General features: G+C 43.3%; 1 protein-coding gene across 1 annotated transcript in view; it reads left to right on the top strand.

Moving 5' to 3' along the window:
- Window positions 1-17,465, top strand: part of Resf1 (retroelement silencing factor 1) — a 28,756-nt gene extending 11,291 nt beyond the window's left edge. The window contains exons 3-5 of the mRNA XM_051155631.1: window positions 8,142-12,518; window positions 14,791-14,874; window positions 17,304-17,465. Of these exons, the coding sequence (XP_051011588.1) occupies window positions 8,198-12,518; window positions 14,791-14,874; window positions 17,304-17,461 (4,563 nt within the window). The 5' untranslated portion in view covers window positions 8,142-8,197 and the 3' untranslated portion in view covers window positions 17,462-17,465. The remainder of the gene's footprint in view (window positions 1-8,141; window positions 12,519-14,790; window positions 14,875-17,303) is intronic.
- Window positions 17,466-18,853: the final 1,388 nt, after the last annotated feature.

Here is an 18,853-nt window from a genome sequence, read left to right on the forward strand (position 1 = left end):
GCTTGTGATGCTTTGAATAAGAACTGCCTCCATAGGCTCATATATTTGATGTCACCAGGGAGTGGCAGTATTTGAGGAGTATTAGGAGGGGGTCCGTGGAGGAGGTGTGTCGCTGGCCCAGTCTCCGGCTCTCCTCTGTTCCTCTCTGCTTTCGGATCAGGATGTAGCTCTTAGCTTCTGTTCTAGGACCATCCTTGCCACCATGCTCCCTGCCATGGCAGTGGACTGACCGTCTGAAACCAATCAAGCCGCAATGAAATGCTTTCTTTTATGAGTTGCCTTGGTCATGGTGTCTCTTTACAGCAGAATAATGACTGAGTCTCACAATTTGTCCTGCTGAGGAGCTAGTTTAGGGTAGTTTACATAGAGTAGTGGGTATTTCCACTCTGGATATCTTCACATCCAGATGTGGATGCTTGCCTGTCTGACTCTTATTATCATGGGGTGACTTGAGTATTATCATGGGGTGACTTGAGTCTTCAGTTCTTCCTATCTTTCCAACCCCAGCCTTTTAATGTCCTATCGTTTTCTCAACTATGTTGTTTTATTGGCTTGGAAATTATTATATAGCCTAGACTGGTCTCAAACTTGTGAATCTCCTGCCTCAGCTTACAAGTGGGTAATATCATGATGCCTATCTTATTCTTCCAAATCATCTTAAAACGTGTGTGTGTGTGTGTGTGTGTGTGTGTGTATACATACATACATACATACAATATAGAGGTGGGAGTTACACATCTGAATACCCAAATTGAACATGTACAGCCCAGACGACAACTTGCTTCCTACCATGTGAGCCCTATGGATGGAGCTCAGTATCTTTCTGTTTAGTTGGTAGTAAGTTCCTTTGCTTTCTGAGACATTTCACTGGCTCCAGCTCTGCAAGTCTTAAAAGGTGAAAAATGGAAATTCTGGGGATTCTTCCTGTCACTCATTAGCTACTCCAAGTTCATTTTGCTGATTACCAAATCCTTGGTAATCTAGTAATGAATAGAAATATCAAGCTTGCTTTAATCGCCATGGTTGCCTGTGGTCTCCTGGTGCCACGGCAGTACCCTGCATGACTTCTGGATCACACTGTGACCCAGCATGTCTGGGCTGTCAGTCAAGAAGGTAGAGTCTGGGTAATGGGAAAGAAAAGATACTTAAGTCCTTTTCCATCATTAACTGCTTCCTTCAGGTTGTAAGAGCTAGGTTCTCCCTCCCAGGCTCATGGAAAGCCTGTGCTGAAGTTCTTGTAATCAGCTAACTGAGCAGAATCTAAATAACCAGCGTAGATCCTGGAGCATGGGCTGTATTGACTTATAAATAACAGGGAAAACAATCCCATTAGGCGTCTCTTTGAAACCATTTGGACCTCTTAACAGGAATTACTCAGTTGTGCACAAGGAGTTCTGTCTACCCTAAGAGGCAGAATCAGCCTGTTCCTTGTAAGGAGTTATGCTTAAAATTTTGTATGTCTGATTCAGTTTTGTGTTCTATCAGAGTCAGTTGACTGCCTCTGTCAGTCTGTTTTTCTTTTTTGAGAAAGGGTGACTCAGGATGGCCTTGAGCTTGGATCCTCTTGCCTCTATCTCCCAAATGCTGGTAGGAATATTGTCCCTGAAGGCGTATATTTCCCCACCACACAGTATACTTGGAGGTAGTTGTTCAGATTTTATAGATATTTAATACCACCAATTAGGCATAGTGGTGCTTGTCTTTAATCCCAGTACCTTAGGGAGGATCCCAGCACTTGGGACAGGAGGATTTCTTTGACTTTGAGGCTAGGCTCAGCTACAGAATGAGAGCTTCTCTCAAAAAAGTTATTCATGGCTAGAGAGACGGCTCAGTAGTTAAGAGCAGTTGCTGTACTTGAGAGGACCTGAGTTTGGTTCCTGGCATCCATATTGGGCAGCTTTGCATGATCCTGCAATTTCAGTTGTAGAGGATTTCACACTTTCCTCTGACCCAAGGCCACCTGTGCATATATTGCATAGACACAAACACAAATAAATAATAAATATCTTTAAAAAGGTCTCTACCTCTCTAGTGGGTCATGTTCCTTTGGATAAATACCAAAACAAGATGTTGGGCAAAATTCTGTATGTTTTCTCTAAAGTTTAATGCCAGTAATAGGGTATAGCCCAACACAGCTGTGATGGGCACAGCATTGAGTAAAGCCACACTGCATGGTATATACGCAGTCTGTTGCTAACTGACATTAACTCATGTGATTGAGTGGCCCACGCTTCGGAATAGAATTTGTATTGTAGTTGGTTTCTTCAAAAACTTTTTGAAGAGTTGACATAATAATTTGCTCTTACTGATGATCAGCACAGCTTAGGCCACCCACGTCTTGTATACCTTGCGAGGATTGTGGGGTCACTGAGCTCACTTAGAACCCCAAGAATAAGCCTTGGAGAGACAGCCACAGAGTGTTATTCGGCCTCCCTAGTTCCTGTTGATAGGACTTTACAACCCTCCTCTTCATCTGGTATAAGAAAGACCCACTTCCCAGTTGGCTTTTCAGTAGCTCATGTTTTGACTGACCAATCCTTAGCCTTGTGGATTGTTTTGAAGCTGTGCCTTCTGTGTTCTATCATTGTGCTCCATTCTCAGCTCTGGGTCTAAACCAAGACTCCTTGAGGTACCAAAAGCAGAGAATGCCTACATCTGTATCTGTGTGTAAATTCTGCACATCCTCCTGTGAACTTCTTTTCTAGATTATTTAGAATGCCTAATACAAAGTAAGTGCTGGGCAGACTGTCACTATGTGCCCAGGGACTGGAAACATGGCAGAGTCAGTACTGACACAGTTTCTCTTGTTTTTAATCCTTGGTTAAACTTGCAGTTTCTATATGATTGTATTTTGTTGTCGATTATAGAGATACCTACCTGTTCCAGCCACGATAACCAGGTGCCACTGATAGTGGGGATCTGCTTACCTTAATATGTTAAAAAGCGTAACGTAGTTAACAGCATCCAAGTACAATTCTTTCTTGTTCCTTTGTTCGTCTGTTTTTCTTGACAGGATCTTGCTGTATAGACAAAACTAGCCTCAAAGCTATGACCTTTCTCCAGCCTCTGATGCTGGGATTATGGATATATACTACTTTGCCCACTACAATTGTTAGTACATATAAAAATCTGAAAGGTTAACTGTTAATTAACTAGAGTTGTGTCGTAATATAAAATTCTGGAAAATTGATTATACAAAAGCGCCCCCCACCCCCGTGGTTAAGGGTATAGAAGGCCAGACAACTTAATCATACTTTCAGAATACTTGAAAAGTGACATTACCTTGAGTTGTTGGCATCTGTAATTTTGATTTTTATCAGGGATATGTGTGTGCACACACACTTTTATTAGGAATTAGAAGTACTCGCTTTCATCTTAACCACCTCGGTGTATGTACTGCTTGTACAAACTTCATATTTGTACCGTGAAGCCTTGTTAAGGAATAGAGGCTGGCAAGCCAAGAGTGTCTGTGCAGGAGAAGCCTAGTGACCCACGCTAGGAGCTAAGGGCCATGAGCAAGGGACTCAGGTTTTGTCGCGCTGCACCCAGACAAAGAGAGACAACAAAATCACTGGCAGTTTGAAGACTTTTGGTGTGTTAACTAGTCCTTTCCTACGGGGACACAGAACCCAGAGCTTCAAAGTGTAGCTCTTAGCTGGCTGAGTCCTTTGAAGAAAAGGAGGCAAAGGCCCCCTGATGTAAGTCTCTCTACTGTTCTCATCCTCCTGTTTCTAAACCCCACTTCTATGAAGCCAGCCACAGACTGGAGATGCCGTTCAGTCCTCTGCCCTCTGTTTCTTTGTAAGAACCAGCCACAACAGTGTCTCTGGCCTGTCTCTTAGGATAATAGATTGTCAGCCTTTACACAGGTGATCCTGCCTCAAAACCAGGAGGAAAGAGTGCCCAGGAGGCCAGGAAAAATTAGCTAGACAGACAAGCTTGGCTGAATTTTCCATCTGTCCATTATTTTAAAAATCAATTCACTCTGTGTAGGCGGGTATTTGTCTTCATGTATGGGTGTGCATCATGTGTGTGCCTAGTACCCTCAGGCCAGAAGTGCTCATTGGATCTCTTGGGACTGGAGGTGTCATAGGTGGTTGTGAGCCACCGTATGAGTGCTGGGAATTGAACCCAGCTCCTCTGAAGACTACTTAGTTCTTAGCCGCTGAACCGTGTTGTCGTGACCCGTCCCCCCCGTCCCCCCATCCCTCATCCCCCTGTTCTTATCTCTTGTTTACATAGCTGCTCATTCGTGAATCTTCATCTTTGCTGTGTCTTCATTTCTGGTTTCCTCCTCTCCCTCCTCCTCCTCCTCCTCATCATCACTATTATTAAATGGGTTTTTCTTAAGTGTTCAGAGGTTTCTGATGACACAGTAGACACTGGTGTCCGCTGGACAGTGTCTGATGTGGAGTTCGGGCTCTCCAAGATGAACTTTATGCCTTTCATGTGCCTGTTCTAGTTTCTTCCTATTGCTGTGATAAAACTGCAGTATTCACGTCCACTGGGAAAGACCAAATACTTAGACACAATTCAATTTACAATAAATGAATTTATTCTTACTACCAGCAGAAGGACAGCAGCCTTAGAGCTGACAGCATGCTGAGCAGAAAGCGGGTCAAGGAGGTCAAAAGTGGACATCAGAAAGGTGTGTGCTACAGCTGTCCATGGGGTCCACGCTGGGCAGGAACGCTTTTACTCCCTTACTTACTTTCCTGCCCTACTACAATAAAAAGACCACCTGATTCCCTCCCCACAGCAATAGGCAGGATTTACAGAAGCAAAAGCAGCTGTTAACACCGCACAGCCCGTTATCCTATTCTACTTTTAAAATTTACTTTTTATTTTTAGATTTATTTAATGTATGCAGGTGTCCACAGGCCATCCTAATATAGACAATTTTTCATTGAGAGAAGTTGACAAGTAGAACTAACCCTAACCCACTGAGCGGTCTCCCTAACTCTTGTTTGTTTTTTGAGACAGCTTTGCTGTGCAGCCCACATTGGCCTGGATTCATGATATACCTGCCTTATCCTTCCTTCCAGGTGCTATGAGTTCAGGCACCTCCACTTTGCCTAGCTTCTTTCTTTCTTTTTTCTTGTTTTTTTGAGATAGGGTTTCTCTGTGTGAACCTTGGCTGTCCTGGACTCACTTTGTAGACCTTGAAGCTGGCCTCGAACTCACAGCAATCTGCCTGCCTCTGCCTCCCAAGTGCTGGGATTAAAGGTATGTGCCACCACACCCAATATTTGATAAACATCATCTTTCAGCAATTTTTATGAAAATTTAAAAATAACAAGATTAAAATCTCCCTCCAAAATAATGACTAATATTTATATGAGTGGAAGGGCTTGCTGCCTCATTTAACCTTTAACCATTCTTCATTGATAACATGTATCAAATTATACTATGCCCCTGAATATGTAAAATATATTTTAGTAGATACATTTTAAGAAAATTCAATGTTTTGAGGGCTTACAGTTTCAGAGGGTGGGTCTGTGACCATCTTGGCAGGGAACGTGGCGGTAGGCAGGCAGGCTTGGTGCTGGAGCAGTAGCTGAGAGCTTATATCTTGGCAGAGCTAACTGGGAAGGGTGTGGTTTCAAAAGCCACCTGCATTAACCACACCCCCATTAATATCACCACCACCCCCAGTGACACAACCTAACAAGGCTGCATTTCCTAACCCTTTCCAAACAGTTCTACCAAGTGTGCGTCCTAAGTACTCAAATACATGAGCCTATGTGAACCACTCTCATCCAGCCCACACATGCTCCTATGAAACAACCAGATGTACAGGGTGTGAGTGTTGGCTAGTTAAGAAGACCCCAGCGCCCTGAACAAGCCAGGCATGGCCATTTCAGATAGGCTAGCTGGCCAAAGGGTTCCATCCTTCAGCCTCCAACATGGGGGCCCATCGTGATTCAACATGCTTTGTAACTCCAGCACACTTGAGTAGAGAGGCAGGAGGATGACCACAAGGTTAAGATTCAGTAAGGCTAAATATAAATAGATCTTGTGCAGGATATTGAGAGCTCTGTCCAGAACTGGGGCAGTGGTAAAATATTGATAACATTTTGTTCTATATGTGACATAGTGAAATGTTCAGCCAACACTCTCATCTCTGTAGCCTGGAATCCAGAATTAAAGTGTACATCTCCTCCTAAAGTTTTGTCTTTCTCCCTGCCAACTTCTCTGGTTTTTGTGCACATGGCTTCTGGGTAGCCTGCCTTTGTGTTCAATCCTGTTTCCTCTAATTCTAGCAGGTAAAAGGCTCAATTTGGCAAGACAGTCCCAGATCGCATTCCTGGAAATCATGCACTTCTGATGACTGATAGGTAAAATTGAGGGGTATCTTGTGAAGGACGAGGTGGCTCTGGAAAGCCCTTTTTAAAGGGTAGGTGGAGTTCCCATCTCTAGTCAGAGCACACTACCCTCTCAGCACCTCCTGTGTCAAATCTGTCAATACTGGTGTTTGCAGAGTTAAACTCTGGCTCTTCCTGCTCTTTCTAAAGCTGTGGGTGGGGCTGAGAGTGCTGAGTGCCTCCTGGTGTCTTGCTCTTCTCATCATCTAAACTCAGATGTGAGCAAAAAAGATAAGGTGCTCCTGTCACTCAGGGAATTGCAGGCAATGTAGTTAATGTTTTGTACTAGGGACAAAGATCACAGGATATTTCTCTCTCTCTCTCTCTCTCTCTCTCTCTCTCTCTCTCTCTCTCTCTCTCTCTTTCTTTCTCTCTTTCTTTTATGGCTCAGCTAGCACAGCCTAACCCAGGGTCCTGGAGAGGAGGGCAGTGTAGACAGACACAGGACTGTGACTGGCTGCACTTGAAGAGTGTTCAGTTTTCCACAGTTGCTCCTATGGCAGTTCAGCTGTTTACTAAAGATAGACTTCTTTCTCCTGGTCTCTGAGTTCCTCTTTCACACTTCTCTGTTCTTGTGGTCTCGTATGTGTTGGAGGGCGTTCCTGCTTAGACATTATCTCATGCCTGCAGCTCTCAGAAGTCATGTAGTCACACCTCAGTCAGGGTTTGTGCTTGAGAAAGGAACTGCAGATCATCTGGACCCTCACAGTGTGAACTTTCTGCTGAGTTCCCTTGGTCGGCTTTGAACTCACTGTATAGCCTTGGTAGGTTGTAAACTTGCTTCTTGAGTGCTGGGATTACAGACCTGCACAGCCAGTCCTGGCTCAGGAGCGGTAGAGCCATAAGTGGAATGCTATGCAGGTGGATACATTGTTAGTGAACTATGCTAACCAGCCTGTGTGTTTTAAGGAAACAGACAAGCAGGAGAGTGTGTTTGGTCCTATTTGTCTTAAGAGATGGTTCAGGTCTTGTTTCATCTTTTAGGTAGGGTCTCAGTACATTGTCCAGACATTTTTTATATCCTGCTTAGCTTCTTGAGTAGTTGAGAGTGGAGTGGGAAGCTTTATTTATGAACATTTTTATGGAAAGATAATAGTGTACTCCAAAAGAAGTATGTGTTGAGGATGTGCAGTAAGAAATTTTACTGTAAGCCTTGACTTACAACTAGTATGGGTTGCGTAGAATACAGAAATTATCAAAATAAGTAAAAATAGGCGTTCTCTCTCTCCACACACACACGCGCACACACACACACACGCACGCACACACACACACGCGCGCACACACACACACGCACGCACGCACACACACGCACGCACACACACGCACACACACACACACGCACACACACACACGCACACACACACACACACACACACGCGCGCGCTTTGCATGCTTAAGGCTCTAGAGTCCATCACCTACTCCTCAAAAAGTAATAAGTAAAATCAAAAAGTGCCACTTACATGTTACAAGGTTGCTGCTGAGCATGGATCTGCAGGTTTCACGGGTCTTGGCACTTGTCTCAGTTACTCTTGCCGCCTTCATTACTAACTCTCTTTCCGAGTTAGGGTGCAGTCATTGACGTGGGGTTCTTCTGCAGTTACCGGGGACACGGCTCGCTTCTATTTTTCTTTGAAATTCTGTCTAGGCAGAGTGATCCGCTACAAGTTTGAATCCAGTCTGGTCTACAGACTGTCCTTTTTTTTTTTTTTTTAAGGGGGGCAGGGGTGGAGAGAAAAGTTTTTAATAAACAATCTTTATTTGTATTTCTTACAGATTTGTGACATTCGGAAGCACAGACTTTATAATACTACTACTAAATCAGATCCACTATGAATTGGAATGTAACACCAGAGAGTGCTGCCAAAGCCCCGTCCTATTCTAAAAGCCAGTCTATACTGCAGCAGTTTTTAATGACTCCCACAGCTTCTCAAAGCTCTTTCAGCTATCCTGCCATTAACCAGGAAGCATGCATGTATCCCACTAATTCAAACTCTGCTTCACAGCCACCTCTGAATGGCAGAAGTTATTTGTCTCCTCAGAGCTCTGTTTCTAATGTGCATAATAGGACAGCGGCGGCCTCACAGTCCTCACTGCAAAGAGTCACGTGTGCAAATGTTAAAGGACCCCAACAACAAAACCACAATTTGCAAACAGTGTCATCAGGAGCTATGCCAAATGGCTGGCTGAACCCATCAGTGAGGAGTTTTATGCCTTCTCATACGGAAGCAGGCACATCCCATAACCCTGGTGGAGGGACTAATATGCCTTATATGCATGCACCACAGAGTCCGCTTGTCCCATTAGATAGCTGTTCTGTGCAGCTACAAATGACTCCTTCAAATTCTTTAAAAGTTCCTATAACATATCAAGGAAATTATCAAGGAAACCAAGGACTTACCCACTCTGTCAATCAGCCAGATCAACTGGTTGCCTGGACACAGTGCACATCCAATGAGCTCACTTACCCAGAGTACAGGCCTCCTCCAAAGCAGTGCCCTTACTCGCCACAAACCTTTGTACCGTCTACTACATCATTACAAGTCAAAAACAATCAGTTTTCAACGTACACACAGGCCTTACAAACAAAGCTCCCTGTACCTGTGTCGTCATACCAGTGTGCTGCAGAAACCAACAAAGGACTCTCCACCCTTCCTCACAGCTGTCGGTATGGAAGCCCACATGTGCAGAATTCTCAGCTAGTTAATAAACAGTTATCTCTGGAAGTTCCTCAGAGTTCAGAAATGCACTCACCTGAAAAAAAGAAAGATCCTTACAGAGGCTTTAAACAGCAGTGGCAGCAGAACACTAAAGAAAAAATCAACACCATTGGAAAATTCTGCGAGTTGAAAATAAACACCAAACCATCTTACAATGAATCTGTTGGCTCTTCTGGGGATGGTATTCAGACTTTTCTTCAAAATAATCAAGAGAAAAGAAAATATTCATACAATCCAAATACAAATCAAGCAATAGACACAAACGTCACAAAAGAAAAGCTGGTGAGAGATATTAAATCACTTGTAGAAATCAAAAAGAAGTTTTCAGAACTTGCAAGAAAAATTAAAATTAATAAAGGTCTTTTGATGGCAGCTGGTTGTAGTAAAACAGCCAACACTTCTTACATTGAACCAACTCAGCCTTCTGAGTTTTCAACAAGAGAAATGTCTGCTAAAAGTGACAACCACTGCTCCATGGAATTGCTAGCAACATGTCTTTCTCTTTGGAAAAACCAACCTCCAAAAACCACAGGAGAAAATGTTCCAAAACCTGTAGAAGAAAAAGATTGTAACACATCAAGAGCCAGTGCTGTGGCGGTTGGCAGCTCAGGCGCCACAGAGGAAGTTGGAGCTTTTTGTTTGGGTGTTGGGGGTCCTCAGAAAATGATGAGCTCATCACAGACAGCGTTGCCAGTTCTCACACTGAGCTACGACTCTTCAGTTGTAGCTGTTGGAAAAGCAACAGAGCTCCAGATTGCTGTGGTGTCACCGTTAGTTCTTTCAGATACCAGTGCCTTACCTGGGAAAGAGTTAGCAGCTCAAGTTTTACCTGAAACTGTGTATCCAGTTGTTAAGGAAGGTAGTGTTCGTAGCTTACAAGACCAGCAGGCAGAAACTGCTTTGCCTTTTGATGGTACGGGAGCGTTAGCAAGTAGTACCATATCAGCTGAGGTTTCTGTGCCTGCTCGTGAGCACAAGCCAACACAGGGTGATCCAGGTGTAGTTGATAGCAGCCTAATAAAAACTTCTTCCCTGGGTGCTGAAGCTCTGCCTAATCCGAGGGATAGCACTGCTGTGAGCGCGCCCATGTTACAGATTGAAAGTATCTGTTCTCTTGCAGAAGGTGATGTATCTTACAATTCCCAGATAGCGGAGATATTCAGCTGTGTACAAAATGAGCCCCTGAAACCATCACCTAATCAGGTAATTAATAGTCAACAAGAACAAGTAGACACCACTGAAAATAAAGACTTTAGTTTTCAGAAAGATAAGTGTGTGCAGCTTATAGAAGCTCCTCATGAAGTAACTGAGCAGCCAGAGCCGCTGCAGCCTCTAGAGCCTGCATTGTGTGACTATGCCGAAGCAAACAGAGAAATTCTAGAGGAAAGCTGCAAGGAGCACCCTGGTGGGAAGGAAAGCACAGCCAAGGATATGTGCTCATCAGCTGCTGTGCAGCAGGACACTCACCCTCAGGAAACTGATGAGGCCTCCAGTCTTCCTGCAGTAAGTGACGTTCATGACGAAAACGAACCTGTCTCATACCTCCATGACCAGCTGTCAGAACTTTTAAGAGAGTTCCCTTATGGCATTGAAACTGTTCCCAGACATAAAGTTTCTGTGGACCAACAAAAGACACACGAAATCTTAGAAAATCAAACTGGTATTAAAACTGGTAACATGTCTGGTGATAGCACCGACCAAATAAAAATTACAGTATTAAACTCTGAACAAATCAAAGAATTATTTCCCGAAGAGGATCAGGCTTGCGACTTAGACACATCAGAAGAACCTGAGAATAAAAAAGGTGTTGAGGGAGCAAAGAGCCCGTGTGACTCTCAGGCCCTCAGAGAAGAGAACCCTGACCCTGGAGAGTTGGACCTAGAGAAGGACACCATTCATTGCTGTGCATTGGGCTGGCTGTCTATGGTTTATGAAGGCGTGCCACAGTGTCGTTGCGGTTCCACGGAAAAGGAAAGGAAAGACCAGAGTTCTTCAGACCTTAACAGTTGCAAACAAAAAGAGCAGTCCTGTGATAGTGGAATTACTGTTTTTGAAATCAATCCTGTTTCTAATAACCCAAACACTCCCCTAGCTGAAGTGCCTGAGAAAGGCCATTTTTCTGAAATGCATGGGGAAAAAATAAAAACATCCAAAACAGAAGACAGCAGTTCACCAGGGGTGGAACAGGAATTAAACTGTGATTTTTTAATTAACTGCTATAAAGATAGACCAGGTACTTTAAAAATAGAGCATGTTAGCTCACAGAAAACGGAGCAAAAGCTAACAAATGTTTCACCTAAATGTGACACACCAAACCCCTCAAAAAGCAATAAAGCAACAACCCCCAAAATATTTCATGTGATAACTTCCAACTCTGATAAAAATACACCATCATTTTCTAAACAAGTGTCTCAGGAGAGCCAACAGAAAAAACAGATGTCCCAAGACTCAGGTCCAGTAAAAGCACATGTAAGACTTTTGCCAAATAAAGATCTGTGCAGGAGGAATAACTCTTCAACACAGTCAGTGTCACCAGAAAAGAAAAAATTCAAATTCAAAGCAGGTGGCTCTAGGCTGAGATATTTTGAAAAAAGAAAGAGGGACCACGTGATTAGTCCAGATATGTATATAAAAAAGAAGAAATATGAGAAACAGGAGCAGGACAGAAATGCTGGGGGCACACTCAAATTGTGTAGTACCCTGACAGGAGACCCAAAGGAAAGAGCCAGTGTTAAAGAAAAGACAGTGCCGAGTTCTGAGTCCTTAGACTCCAAGGGTAGCTGCTCTAAGAGTGCTAGAGTTATAACTGTGCAGGAATATTTACAACGCCAGAAAGACAAACGTGTAACCGGGAATAAGGCGTCCAAAAACACCTGTGTAGAAAATGTGCCATGTGACTCTGAACACTTGAAGTCCAGTAAGCATTCAGCACTAGCAAGCTCCGTCAAGTTAGTTGAGGGCCAGAGAGTCAGTGCAGAGGCCTCAAAAGAACCGGAACACAGTTCCACCACCCATGGTAAAAGTGTGAAGACCCACCATGCTGAGGAGTCTAGGACACATGCTGTGTCAAGTAAAGGAAAACTTGGTTGGAAGAAGTCTGACAAAAACTGTATTGATAAAAAAAAGTTAGAAAGATCGATAAGTAGTGAGTCCAGCCAGGTAAAGGAACAAAGGAAACAGTACCTGAATCGAGTTGCATTCAAATGTACAGAACAGGAAAGCATATGTCTCACCAAATTGGACAGCGGATTCAAAAAGCTTAGTAAAGAGGGGAAGAAGAGTACGGCATATGTTCCCAGGATGAAAGACACAGACAAGCCCAGTATGTTGGAGTTTAAATTATGTCCAGATGTGATATTGAGGAACACAAGCTCTGTTGACAAGCAGGATGCTCCAAAGCCTGGGCCTGGGAAGGAGCAAGCACCTCTGCAAGGTCCAGTATGATTTTCTTCCTTTTTGGGGGGTGTGGGGGGACAGTCACACATGGTCCAGGCTGGCATTAAACCACTGTGTCAACACGCTTGGTTTTAACTGATCCTTTTGTCCTCCATCTCCCAAGTAGTAGAATAGTAGGCACAGGGCCCAGCCATAGTTTCGTGTGAAGAAGCACTGTAGAGGTGTAATTCCTGGGAGTGGGTGAGTGGGATGGCTTAGGCTTGGGATGACAGCGAGTCAGTGTTCGTTGGGTAGCGTTTGTTTGATGTTCATTGTCCTTTGTTTTAAATTTAATAAATTAGTACTGGCAAGTAACTAAACTGAATGTTTCCTGAATACAACTATCTAGTCCCTAAGAAACTACACTGTGAAAAGCATTTCTTATGGTATAAGTTTTAAGAGTGTCCTGTGTAATTTATTTCAAGAAGTTTTGGCTTTTGTGGTATTGATGGTCACTTTACCACAGAACCTTGGCTGCAGCCATAGTCTTGGTTTTAGTTTCCCTTTGTACTTGTAATTTCTTTTCTTTTCTTTCTTTCTTTTCTCTCTCTTTTTTTTTTTTTAAAGATTGATTGACTTATTATGTATACAGTGCTCTGCCTCCATGACAGAAAAGGGCATTAGATCACATTCTAGATGGTTGAGAGCCACCATGTGGGTGCTAGGAATTGAACTCTGGACCTCTGGAAGAACAGTGTTCTTAAACTCTGAGCCATCTCTCCAGCTCCTTGTATTGTTTTGTTTTGCTTTTCGAGACAGGGTTTCTCTGTATAACAGCTCTAGCTGTCCTGGAAGTCCCTCTGTAGACCAGGCTAGCCTCAAACTCACAGAGATCCTCCTGTCTCTGCCTCCCAAGTGCTGGGATTAAAGGCGTGGGCCGCCACCGCCCAGCTGTAATTTCAAAGCAACCTGCATGTGAAACTTTGTTCCAAATGTTGGGAGGTAATGTACTTGTTAATGTCTGGTTAGTTTGTTTCCATTTTTGAAACTAAGGATGATGGTGTTAACCCAAAGTTAAAATGGTAACATCTAATCTACCTATAAAATAGAAGGCCCGTGGCAGCTCTAATTACTTAGGACAAATTAATCTCAAATTAGTCACGAAAGTCTGAATGATGACTAGCCAGTGGTACATGTGGAATGCTGGAGGCAGAAGAATCCAGGGCGTTAAAGGCCAGACATGGCTATGCGACCTCCTCTCAAAAACTAAAGTCAGTATTTAAAAAAAAAAAAAAAAAAAAGCCAGAGTAGCAATTGTGAGTCATGGGTGGCAACTAAAGGGGAAAATGGATGAGCAGCTGTGGTCACAAGAGAAGGTTGAAGGTTGTGGGTACCACAGCTAATACAGAGTGGAAAAACACAGAATATTAGTTGAAGTTTTAGTTTATGTGACTTTTTGTTTATCTTTTGAGGTGAATGAAGCTATATCATAAATGGTGTTTCTTTTTTTATTTATGCAGTATTCTGCCTGCATGTGTGATTGCAGGCCAGAAAAGGGCACCAGATGTCATTATAATATTTATTATGCATACAATGCTCTGCCTGCATGTACACCTGCAGGCCAGAAGAGGGCACCAGATCTCATTATAGATGGTTGTGAGCCACCATGTGGTTGCTGGGAATTGAACTCAGGACCTTAGGAAGAGCAGACCGTGCTCTTCTGAGCCACTTCTCTAGCCCCCAAATGGTGTTTCTTTGTGTAAGGTGTTAGGTATAGAATATGAACATTTTGTTTAAAATGTCTGATTTCAAGGCTACCCATGGTGGCACACTCTTTCTTTTTTCTTTTTCTTTCTTTTTTTCTTTCTTCCCCAAGCTAGGGTTTCTCTTGTAGTCCTGACTGTCTTGGACTTGCTCTGTATACCAGGCTGGCCTTGAACTCACAGAGAGCCACCTGCCTTTTCTTCCCTAGTGCTAGGATTAAAGGTGTGCACCACCACGCCTGGCAGTGGCACACATTTTTAATTCCAATACTTGGGAGGCAGAGGCTCTCTGTGAATTCGACACCAGCTTGGTTTACATAGTAGGTTACAGGCCTGCTAGAATTACATAATGAGACCCTGTCTTAAAACAATAAAACTAAAACCAAAAAGGTTGTAAAATATTCAACTTCCTCAAGCCCTGATAATAAAGAAGGCTATATACATAGGGTGTATCATATAAGCTACCCCATGACTTGTATTAGATAAATTTAGGTGGCTTTTTTTTTTCTCATTATGCTAAAAGAGGAGGAATAGAGGCTATATATCTGAAAACAAATATTTAAACAGTTTCAGGAATAAAAAGTACAAAAGAAGACTGGTTAAAATGCATCCCTACAAGGACAAAGATGCTTGAATCAAGTCAAGAAACAGGTAAACACCATTTGTTTCCTTTTTTGTTTTGTCTTTTAAGTTGCCAGCTTGTATATAACATGGGTATAATTACAATATTATCACAAGGCATGGTTTATTCTTAATCTTTCTTTTAACCACTTGGTGTTTGTCTGTTTTCTCTTTTAGAATGGAGTAGGAAGCCAGGGTCTAGTTCCTTTTAACAGGAAAGTAATACTACCACAGTGAATTAGGTAAGGGAATCTTTTCCCCAAGTGGGGGCAGATAAAAGTATTGAATTATCTGGATCTGAGCTGATCTCAACTTTGGCATTCTCTCAAGTGACATGTAAAATAAGAATAGTATATGTAATTGTGGGTAAGCCCTTCCCTGGGATCTGGGGCAGGCTGGTGGCCTCGCGGAACCCTGCCAGCCTCCATTTGGTGATTTGTAGGCTCATTCATTCAGTTCCCTAAGCAAGGTAGGCAAGGCCATTCCCACTTGTCGTCTGGCTTATTACATTACTAGACTAGGGTCTTGAACCTGCTCTCTTCCTTCAGTTTCCCTGAGGATAGCGAGGTAAGTATTTTCAAGGACAAAAAGCTAGTTATGCTGGAAGCTTTGGTTTGTTTGCTGGCGCTTGGGCTCAGCAGCTGACCTCATGGTGAGGTTGGGCTAGCACGTACTCACCGTGAAGTTCTCACACTCTTACTTTTGTGCCCACTCGCTGACGGTTTGTGCTGCTGAGAGTAGAGCACAGGGTTCTGTGCGTGTCGGGCCCGGTGTACCGGACCTCACTGTCTGCGTAACCACAGTGCACGCGTGAGCCCCGTCTTGGCTTCTGCATTGACAACTAGAAGGTAGAGAGGAGGAGGAGCTGTGTCTTAGTTTAAAAGGCAAAGATAGTTTCAGAGTCTTGAAATTAGAAATAAACAGCTTTACCAGGAGCAACAATAGGATATTTTTAAAAAGATACTTAGATTTAAAAGATTTTTAATTAGTGTATTATTTTAAATTAGTGGGTCTCTGGGTCTGTGCACATGAGTGCCATCAGAGGTGTGAGATCCCTTGGAGCTGGATTTATAGATAGTCTTGAGCCACCAACATGGGTGCTGGGAATAGATCTTCTGTCCACTACCAAAGTGGTTTGCACTCTCAATCACTGAGTCATGTCTAGCTCCAGAATGAGTTTTTTGTTTATTTGTTTGGTTTCTCTGTGTGTAGCCCTGGCTGTCCTGGAACTTGCTTTGTAGACCAGGCTGGCCTTGAATTCATAGAGATCCGCCTGCTAGTAACCCCCTGTACTTGAGGGGATGAGGCAGGAGGATTATAGAGAGACCAGCCTGGGCTATAGAACAAAGTCCTGTCTCAAAGAAGGAACATAAAATGGGCTGGACATATAGCCCAGGAGGTCTAGTGCTTGGTTCACATTCTCGACGTTGTGGGTTTGGCACCAATGCCAGCGAGTTAAAGGAATGGCTAAAGTAGGCTCAGACTGTAGTGTGGTGAAGGGAGGAGGGAGAAGGGCCTCTAAATGCCAGGCAGCTGGAGAAGCAAAGCTCCCAGTCACTGTTGGGAAATGGCCACAATCTTTATTGCTTACTTTTGGTTTTGTTTTGTGTTTTTTCTTAAAGATGGTGTCTTAAATAGCCCAGGCTGGCCTTGAACCCTGATCATCTTATTTTCACCTTTTAAGTGCTATAGTCATGTACCTGGCCACCTTTCTGTATTTTCTCCACTTTGTTTGGTTTTATTTGTTTGTATGTTGTATGTATGTGTGTGGGTGCGTGCATGTATTTGATTTTTTTTTTTTTTTTTTTTTTGACATGGGATTTCTCTGTGTAGCTCTGGCTGTCCTGGAACTCTGTAGACCAGGCTGACCTCAAGCTCACAGAGATCACCCTGCCTGTGTCTCCCAAGTGCTGGGATTAAAGGCGTGTGTCACCATTGCCCAGCTTGTTTTTATTTTTAATTGTGTGTGTGTGTGTGTGTGTGTGTGTGTGTATTGGGAAGCTCTGTGCATGTGGGTGCAGTGTCATAGTGTACGTGGTGGGAACCTAACTTATCCCCCCCCACACACCCTCCACCCCCACCCCCCGGCCGACACACGCACTTTTTTTTGGTTTTGTTTTGTTTTTTGGATTTTTTTGACCCAAGGTCTCACTGTGTTGTCTTGGCTGGCATGGACTCCTTTGTTGACTAGGCTGGCCTCAAACTCAGATCCACCTGCCTCAGGTGGCCACCACTGAACTCCGTCTCCAGCTCCTCTGGCTTCTGAGCCAAGCTGTCACCCTGTAACTCAGACTGGCCTTGGGCTGAAGATCCTCGTCCTTGAACGTGCAGAGATTATGGGCTGTTACAGCTGTCTAGCTCTGCACTCTGTTTCCACGAATAAATACTGTACATTTCCTGTCTCGGCTTGATTATGTATTTGTTGTATTGCACATTAAGTGTCGTTTTTGTTTTCTTAGATCGTGCTGCTTCAAGACTCTCTAAGAGAAGCCTGAGTGCCAATGAGTTTGAAACACTACAAAACCCAGTGAAAGACTCAGACGTCATGTTCCGGACCTACAAAAAGATGTACCTGGAGAAGAGAAGCCGCAGCCTGGGGAGCAGCCCAGTTAAATAGTCGGAGAAGAGAAGCCGCAGCCTGGGGAGCAGCCCAGTTAAATAGTGCCCTGCTTCTGCCACCAGGAAACCCCTAGCATTTTCTTCTCAGGCTCCCTTGCTGGAAGCATCTCAGGACTATTACATTTGGATTTCTCAGCCAAGGAGTTCAGTTACAGCTTATGTTATATCTTTCACTGATAATGTCTGACTGAAATGCTGGATTAGCTACTGGTGAGCAGGCAAAAGAAATAGGTTGCCTTTCTCTGGGAAGTGCAAAGTGTGTGCTACATTGTTGGAACATGGTTGCTGTTTTAAGTCTTGCTGGCACAGTGGTGCACATGTTATCCTCACATATGACAGACGGACAAGAGGATCAGGAATCAAGGTCACCCTTGGCAGCAGAGTGAGTCCAGTGAGGTCAGTTTAGGCGACATCAAACTCTCTCGAAAAACAAAACAGCAGCAGCAACTGAAAACCATGAGGTGGCTTACTTAAGTCTTACTTTGAGAAGCTGCTGTCCTGAGGTAACTCTTCATTAGCTGAGGACTGGGGCTGTAAATATGTTTTTGTTTTTAAGCACATTAGCAAAATTTATTTTTCAGAAAATGCCCACTGTGAATGTCAAAGTATACTCCTAAGTATTTTGTACCTTACTGTAAAGGGTTTTCTCAGAAGTCTTGTTTTATACTTTTGTTAAACTGAATGGAGTTTTTGGAAGATGTCTTGACATTACTTTTCATACTTGAAATAAACATTTATTTTTTAAAGAACTACAGCTTAAATCTTCGTGGCTCCATTTCTCTTTGGTTTCTTACTCTCACTAATAGACATGTGGGTATGTTAGGCACGATGGCGCACTCTAAGGAACGCTAAGGCCCTGAGCTGCAGTGGACACGACGTTTACTTCTGGGAGAGCATTGATTATTTTTAGAAAACTCTTCTCTCTTGCAGTCGTGGAAATGGAATTCTAGACCTTATGCATGCTAAGTGCTCTGCCACTTAACCACACCCCTAGTCCTGGTTCTTTTTTTTAAGTTCTAATGTTGTGTATATAAATTTTATTTAAGAAAAACATTGAAAGTGGAAGGTAGTCAGAATTTTAATAGAATTATGCAGGAAGTTCCTTGTACATTCATCTTCCATATTGCCACCAATCTTGTAGGAAGTACCTGCATGCCAGCTGCTTTTTATACCAGCTTTTTTTTTATACCAGCTGCTTTTTATACCAGCTTTTTATGCAAGGCATATACATGATTATCTGAAAATGCTAATATGCTTTTTCTCTTTGGAAAAACTATGTGTCTGTAAGGCAGAAGCAGGAAGATCACTGCTGCTTCAAAAATAGTCTGGACTAGGGAGTAAGATCCTTCTCCAGTCAAGAGAAAGAGGGGCATATGAAGACAAACGTTCT

The sequence above is a fragment of the Acomys russatus genome, chromosome 13, assembly GCF_903995435.1.
Source record: "Acomys russatus chromosome 13, mAcoRus1.1, whole genome shotgun sequence".
Classification (NCBI taxonomy): Eukaryota; Metazoa; Chordata; class Mammalia; order Rodentia; family Muridae; genus Acomys; species Acomys russatus.